General features: G+C 28.2%; 3 protein-coding genes across 4 annotated transcripts in view; all 3 read right to left on the reverse strand.

The window, feature by feature from the left end:
* LOC115034162 (dynein assembly factor with WDR repeat domains 1-like) overlaps positions 1-3,139 on the reverse strand; it is a 9,759-nt gene extending 6,620 nt beyond the window's left edge. The window contains exons 1-3 of the mRNA XM_029490002.1: positions 3,100-3,139; positions 2,955-3,027; positions 2,619-2,837 (exon numbers count right to left, since the gene is read on the reverse strand). Of these exons, the coding sequence (XP_029345862.1) occupies positions 2,619-2,837; positions 2,955-3,027; positions 3,100-3,139 (332 nt within the window). The remainder of the gene's footprint in view (positions 1-2,618; positions 2,838-2,954; positions 3,028-3,099) is intronic.
* LOC100168297 (dynein assembly factor with WDR repeat domains 1) overlaps positions 1-3,416 on the reverse strand; it is a 20,571-nt gene extending 17,155 nt beyond the window's left edge. Inside the window, exons 1-2 of one of the 2 annotated variants that reach the window (XM_029490450.1) lie at positions 2,955-3,416; positions 2,619-2,837 (exon numbers count right to left, since the gene is read on the reverse strand). The gene's annotated coding sequence lies outside the window, so the exon portion shown is untranslated. Of the gene's footprint in view, positions 1-2,618; positions 2,923-2,954 lie in introns of those variants that run through there. The other variant, XM_029490451.1, reaches the window with a different exon arrangement.
* A 39-nt stretch (positions 3,417-3,455) lies between these two features.
* Positions 3,456-6,918, reverse strand: LOC100162976 (translocating chain-associated membrane protein 1). The gene is made up of 7 exons (XM_001947238.5): positions 6,546-6,918; positions 6,284-6,451; positions 5,176-5,291; positions 4,817-5,032; positions 4,626-4,741; positions 4,261-4,560; positions 3,456-4,200 (listed from the first exon to the last, which is right to left on the reverse strand). The coding sequence occupies exons 1-7, from the start codon at positions 6,678-6,680 to the stop codon at positions 4,097-4,099; spliced, it is 1,155 nt and encodes a 384-aa protein (XP_001947273.1). The 5' UTR covers positions 6,681-6,918; the 3' UTR covers positions 3,456-4,096.
* Positions 6,919-8,052: the final 1,134 nt, after the last annotated feature.

Raw genomic sequence — 8,052 nt, forward strand, 5'->3', positions numbered from 1 at the left:
TATACAATCATTACAATGACAACAAAATAAATAAAATATTTATTCCAGGTTTTTTAATATGTAATTTCGTCCAAATTTGAACTTAAAATGACTATAAAAATAAACTATGGTTATGTATTTCTTAGAATTTTTGGCAACAGAATTAAATAATTACGTGGAATCTTGTTTTAAATTTTCAATCCTTAGATATAAAAGTTGAACATTTTATAAATTTTTAACTACAAAATAATTATTCAATTTTAAATTTGATAAATTTTGTCAAAATTTCCAATTCAAATGCTTATAAAAAATAATTGTGCCTATGTATTTTTAATATTTTTCAACTGCTATTGTAACAATGTATCAGGAGCCTTGTATTAATTTTTTACACTTTTTGGCCCAATAGATAAAACTTTATTGATATTTATAGAAAAAAAAAACTAAAAAAATTGAAAACTTACAATGCCCGTAAACAGCTCAAAAAGAGTCAAATTATTTTCAAAATTTTATCGTATATAGACAATGCTAATATAAACATTCAGTGAAATTTTCAAGTATCTACAGTCATTCGTTTTTTAATTACAATAAAATAAGAAAATCGTTACGTAAGAAATCGAGTGAATATCAAATGTTGTAAAAATATGAATTTCAAACGCTCATAAAAATTTAATTTGAGTTTTTTATAGACATTTTTTTTTTGATAAAGGTAGAATATCCTATAAGGAATCTTGTATTACATTTTAAAATCTTAGTTCTAAAAAGAAAAAATTTTATGAATTATTAACTCAAAATAATTTGCTAATTTTCGTGATTTTTACATATTGTGTCAATTTTTGAACTTTAAATGCTAATAAAAAAAAACTGTGGACTAAGGATTTTTAATATTTTTTAAATCTCATTGTAACAATATAGTAGGAGCCTTGTATTAAATTTTCAAGTATTTTTACTATACAAAAAAAGTTTTATTGACATTCATAGAAAAAAAAACTAAATAAATTGGAAACTGAAATTGTCCGTAAACAGCTCAAAACAAATCAAAATATTTTGAAAATGTTATCGTGTATAGAAAATGGAAATATAAACAACCATTGAAAATGTCATGTATCTACGGTAATTTGTTTTAAAGTTACACCAAAAACCAAATTCAATTTTGTGAAAAATCGATTTTGCGTAAAAATTCCCGTTTTTCCTTAATTTTTCTTTTGTTTTTCACGGTGCTTTTGAAAATTACTGGGAATTTTAAATTTTGACCTCCCCAATGCACCAACGATATTCACTTCCCAATCGAACAAGATACTGAAGTTGATAATCGAAGCATTATTTCGACTACTTATCGTGTACATAGACACAAAAAAAATTAAAAAATTAAAAAACACACATCATTGTAAAATCAATACATTCATCGTTCCACTCAGAATCTAAAAAGATAAATAAATAATATTTTAATAATATTTTTATATAGGTACTAATAAATATACTAATATTGACAAATTGTACGAATAACGGATAGGAGATACGTAAAATGAAATAGATAGGTACGAGGTACCCTGTAATATTGTTAGGAAAAAATAAATTTTGAAAAACAATAACAATTAACAGTGTCGATCGATTACTCACAAAACAAGTTATAATATAATAGTGGGTACCTATATAACAACATTTTGCTGTTTGCATTTGCGTAGAAACACCTCAGCTAATTTTGACCAGTCCTGTAAAGAATACTTTTAAAAAGTACTTGATTAAATATTCAAATACATTTTTTTTAAAGTATTTAAGATACTACTCAAATACTTTATTTGTATAGTATTTCAAATACTACTCAAATACTTTTGGTTTTTAAAGTGGGTTTCTAACTATCGTAATATAAACACATAGGTAGTAGGTTGTCTAATAGTTAGCTAATAGTTTAAAGGGAATATTGTTATTCAATGACTATTTTTAGAAATCTGGTTTTCACAAACTTTCGGGCTTCAGCTAACACAGAAATACAGAATACTAAATAAAACTATTATTCTATTATTGTATTTGACAAAAATAAAATGTAAATAAAATTAATAATAAAAATAAAATGTTCGAAATAAAAAACCAAAGTATTCAATACCAAAAAGTATTTAAAATACTATTCAAAATACTTCATGCTGAAAGTATTTAAAAAGTTACTCAATACTTAAAAAAGTATTTGAATACTTTTACTCAAATACTTTTACTTAAATACTTTACAGGACTGATTTTGACGGGACACGTTTTGCTATCAACAATATTTTAAAATGCAACAATACAATACACTTTCAACTTCTTTGGTATTTCCAACATCTTTTAGAACAAATTTATTTTATAGTATCAGTTATTACTTATTATACAACGAAAATCAATACTGATTTTTGTCGAATCAATATTGTAATTTTTTGCAAGACATCAATATAACAATATTATATAGTAAATATTTAATAAATGCTGCTTTCTTAAAATTGAGGACAATTTACAGTTTCTCCTTCAAGCACTGCGTAGGTAATATCTATTAGGTAGGTAACCCGTAAATCATAATTATTATGTCCTATAGAAGAGAATTAAGCCTTGGTTTTTTTAGATACATCATACCTATACCTATACCCATCTAGCTTTAAATTATATTTACTCACATATCTCCGATCTTGTCAATGGATACATTTGTTATTGGTAACAAATGGCCACTGCTCAGAGTTTTGTCAACATTGAAAGATTTGTGGACATTATCTCGGTTGTTGAACAATGTTTTATCTTTAAGTTTTTGCAAAATCGTTTCCAGTTGAGGCAGTATTTTAGGAGTTATCAATGGTTCATCTCTCGCAATTTGAGCGGCTAGTTTCTCTACATTTGTTCTATTTTTAAAATGAAATACTTAATAAATTAAAATACCAATCAGTGTTGTATTATATAGGTACATAAATATATGTTAAAATTTTTTTTTTCTGGTATCATATTAATTTTAAACTTACTCTCGTTCAATATCAAACAAATCCAAAATCTTTTGCTTTATTTTCCTTCGCTTTTGATATTCAAAAACAATACCTATAAAGCACAATTGACATAAAAATTGGAAAATATATTATATTATTACCTATATAAGTAAAAAAATATTACCTGGTGGATAATATCTTATGTAAAATTTGTTTAATTTCATATAAATCTTTTATTAGAAGTAAGTGCATTGCTTAATTAATATTGTTCAATTGAACATGCCGCATAAAGCTTTTTCAATGTTGCCATAGTTACATAGGTACAATGTTGGACCTAAATATTATTGATTTTGAGCATTTTATTAAAAAGATACCATTCTAATCCATAATGATGGTTATAGTTCTACACTTGGTACTTGTTAGTTGTTACTATAGTTTTTATCAGTATTTTTGAATAGCGACAAATTAATAACATACAACTTTGTCACTATACTATATTATAGTAGGTATATAATATTGAAAAACAATGATTATACAATGTATTACGCTAACAATATATTATAATATATATATATATATTTTTATTTAAAACAAAAATAAAATTTCATAATAGTTATATATGAATAATCATGACAAAATGTATATACATTTAACTAGATGAATTTACATACTTAATGTTTATAATTACTCATGGAGGGGGAAAATAGATTTTTAATTAATGTTTTGATGTCACTTAATTATAAAATATATACAGTTTTGTAGATACAAAAAAAGGACTATATTTTCATAAAAAATAAAATAATGTTTAACCATAGAACTAACAGCATTCAACTGGTTTGTAGGCTTGAAAGAAAACACAACAATTGAACAATTAATATAGTATTAAACACTGATTATAAATACGAAACAAAATATAATTCACAAGATTTTAAGATTAAAAAGCTTATAATATATCATACATAACATAAAAAAAACATTAATGACCATAATAATTAGCAATAAAATTTTAAATAAAAATAAATTGTACTTAACGTATATTATAGTATGTATAGGAAGAAAACATTAATTAATATAGTTATTATTAAATTTATGTAAAGGTCGCATACATATTTCTAACATAATGCAATGTATGATAAACAAAATATTGCACATGCGTCAACAAACAACTTGTTGATCAAAAATTATTTTACACTCTTTGCGATCTTTGCTGCTTTCTTCGCTTCATGTTTTAATGTTTTTTTAGTGTTTTGATCAGCTTCAGTCAATTCATTAAACTTCCGGGAAGCTAAAAAAAATATTAAATATATAATATTATGTTACTAATTATTTTTCTTTGTTAACCTACCTGCATTCTTGCGTTTTTTGTTAGAAGTATCTGTTGTTTTTGGTTTGGATTTGATTAATCCAAATGATGCAGATAAATTGAGACCATTGGAATTTTGGTTGTTCAAGAATTCATGAACAATCCATGCTTGTATAGCCAATGCACCGATCGAACATATTAATTTGAACATGGGGGTGTTGAAATCGCGCAATTCTCCAGTGTACGGCACACCTTTAAGACCGAACCATAGCATCGTCTGAGATAGGATTAATGTCAGTGATTGTACAGCATAAAACAACCAGTTGTACACATTTTGGGCCACTAATAAAAATATACATTTTAATAAAATAATTACTTAATACTCATAGGCTTTTAAAATAACTCACATTGAACTTTTTTACTATCTTCATCTTTCTCAGTGATGTCAATCAATTTAACGGCGTGTTTAGTAAATCCACAAACATAATTCAACAATAGTAATACAACACCAATACGGTGGAAACTGAAACGTAAGACCAACATTTAATTAATGAAATATTAATTTTGTCGTTTTCATAAGAAAATTCTTCAAAATTACTTAGTTATGTATATAGCCGAGACAAAAGCCAAGTACAATACAGAATATTTCACTCTGCTAAACATATCCTCTTTTTTAATTTTTTGGAAATATAGTTCTGGCATAATATGAGCCCAGTAAGCAAATTGGATTATGTAAAAAAATTTTGTTGAAAACGATAGAGTGCTGTATGGATATCCAATCCATAATGATGAAAGATCAGCCAACCAATTTCCTCTGTAAAATATATAGAAAATCATTATAAAATATCTAATTAATTCTATATACTAAATAATATTTTATATTTTAAATAGTTTAAAAAAAATATACTAATGAACAATCCATTTTAAATTATCCAATAATTTATTACAAATGCTTACTTCACAACAATGTCTAATGCCCAAATCATAGAAACTGCATTGAACACAATCAGCTGTCCAGATTCATTGAATTTTGAGTTTTTTGATTTGGATAAATGCAATTTACGGCAAATTTTCTGTAAGTAAAATTGATTAGATGATTAACTAGTAAATACTACTTAATAATTGCAGAATTAGTGTTAATTGTAGATAGTGGTAGATGTGAAGGAAGGTGGTGTAAATAGAACCCCTCCTCATAGAATTTTTTTTAAAAATTGATATTTGAACTAAATCGGAATAAGGAATATTATCAACTTATTAAACATAGTATTTTGATACCTATTATCTTCTGATTATTTTGTCAATACAAATTATTGAACAAATTTAAACAATATGAAGTTGAATAAAATACTGTTTGATACTATAATACATCTATCTTTAATTCATTGTTTTTTTTTTTTTTAAACAGTAATACCTATATTTAAGGATTAAGGCTGCAGGGATGGATATGAAATTTTTATGGCAATACCTACATATAAATTGCATAATTGAATAAAAATACTAAAATTTGGACCCCCAAAATTTTATTTACGGCCTTGTAAGTACCAGTGATATCAGATTGTCACCCTCTTAAATGAGCTTCATATCTGCCATTTCATTGTTTGTATATAATATATATTTCATAGTTTCATAAAGAGCCTCTTATGATTAACAGATAAACATAAGTACTTTCAAATTTACTTAATTAACTATTAAAAGCATTTGGTAATTACTTAAATAGGATTTAAATTCTGAATATCATTTGGAATATGAAAGAAATGAATTTTTATTAATTAGATTCTAGATTTTTATATTGAACAAGAAAATACATGTAAAACATTAAAATAAAAGGTTAAACTGTTTAGCAAATTTTTAATTTAATCCAAATGTTGTTTATTTTTTTTTAAGATTGAAATCAAACTATAAGAACTTGTTATTTTATCTAGAGAATGATATTAATACAAAACTAGGAAATAATATGAGCAGAAATGTTTTGAAACTTTTACTATTACTACTACTACTACATACAATAAATATTGTCTTTAATACCTCAGAAGTGTACACATGTAAGTAACTACGATATACTTACATCCAGAACATATTCTTGAATGATGGCATGGAATATGATGCAAATGAGGAAATAAAAAAATATAGCAAACAAATCCTTTAGACCTGTACCATATGTTTGCAAGGTGTTAGGTCCGGGGGTCTGAACATATTGCAGGGCCACAAACAATGAAGACACCGGAGAAGTCAACTGCAATGCAAAACAAAAAAACAACATATTACAACGATAACAACACAACGGCAACGCTCGACGTGAGAAATTAGTTACTGCGTCTTTTGCTCACCTGAACCATGAGACCGATGACGATGACCATGGCCACGCAGGACATGATGTCTGCATGGTTTTGAATGACGAACTCATGGCTGAGTATGGGCAAATTCTTGTTGGCGGCAGCCTTTCTGCCTTTGATTGGGGCCATTTTCAAAACAGCACTCAGCAGCTGGACAGTTAAAGGGGGTTTAGCCACGTATGGAGACGAGACTGTTGATGCAAACGCGTCAGCAGACGGAGCTGTACGTACGACGGTCGGCGGTCGAGTGTAACTGGTGGACTACATTGAAGATCAAAAAGTGGCCGTAGTCGTTGGCACCCGGACCTGAGTGTGTGGCAGTTGCGTTGGCTGCTTACAGGTTGCTGATGTGTCAATATAATACACCTGTCGGCGTGTGTTTACATTTTCCGTTTATTTTTTTATTGATAACGTCGAAGGCGACTAGTGATAACCACGTATCGGTCACGGTCATAGTGCGTCACACGGCCGCTAGATGTCACGCGCGTCGTAAACTCTATCGTTGAACCACAGTTGTATATATCTATAGTTAAACCACAGATAAGATTAAATTTAATATTTAAATTTGTTATGCAGTTGTTCATGATCTAAGGGGTAATTAGCACTTAGCAGGCCTCCCAGTGGCGTATTTACGGGATGGGATATGGGGGATAGATCCCCCCTTGACCTTTTTTTTTTGTAAAATTAAGTTTACTTATTTTCTGTATTTCTCAATATAATACTACATTTAAGTTTTAAGTAGGTACCTATGTCTGTTTTCTAAATGTTCTAGCCGTGGTAATTTGTCCGCTTTGATATAGGTTAGGTTCGTGGTATAAATATCGGAAAATAAAAACATATATCTTTATGGTGGTATGGTATACCTACTATATTTTTGAATTCCTTGCGAATTATTTTTCATGCATGAGTGCTTATAATAAACCCGATAAATAGTCGGTAAATAAAACCACAGAACAATATAGAAGCGAAACTCGATCAGCTGATTGGGGTCTTGGTTGCCAATGATCTGAAGTCTGAACCTACGAAAAACATGAAAACCGTTCCACACACCAACATGATGTTAGACTCATGGTTACCAATATTATGAAAACCGTTCCAAGACTGGCGGGATACGTTACGCGGGGTCGGCTTGTTTACCATTCCCTATTTTACGTATGCCACGCCCCTCCCCTGGAACCGTGTTCAAGGCCACAATCGCCTGATTCGGCCAATTCACGGAGTTTCGTACCCCTGATAAAACAAAATTACCATGAAGACTGTAGATTTATCATAGGGCATGGGTTTATTTTTAGTGACTGAAAACATTGTATTCACCTCTGGGTTACATGCTTTAGATGTTTGTGATAAAGAGGTTTATCCAAATATTCATGAACTCTTGAAAATATTTTGTACTTTGCCTGTATCGACTGCTATACACCTGAACGATGTTTTTCAAGTTTTTATTAAGTATTAAGTCTTATCTAATAAATAGTATGACAGAAGTAAATATTTTATCAATTTT

The sequence above is a fragment of the Acyrthosiphon pisum genome, chromosome A2 (assembly GCF_005508785.2).
Source record: "Acyrthosiphon pisum isolate AL4f chromosome A2, pea_aphid_22Mar2018_4r6ur, whole genome shotgun sequence".
NCBI lineage: Eukaryota > Metazoa > Arthropoda > Insecta > Hemiptera > Aphididae > Acyrthosiphon > Acyrthosiphon pisum.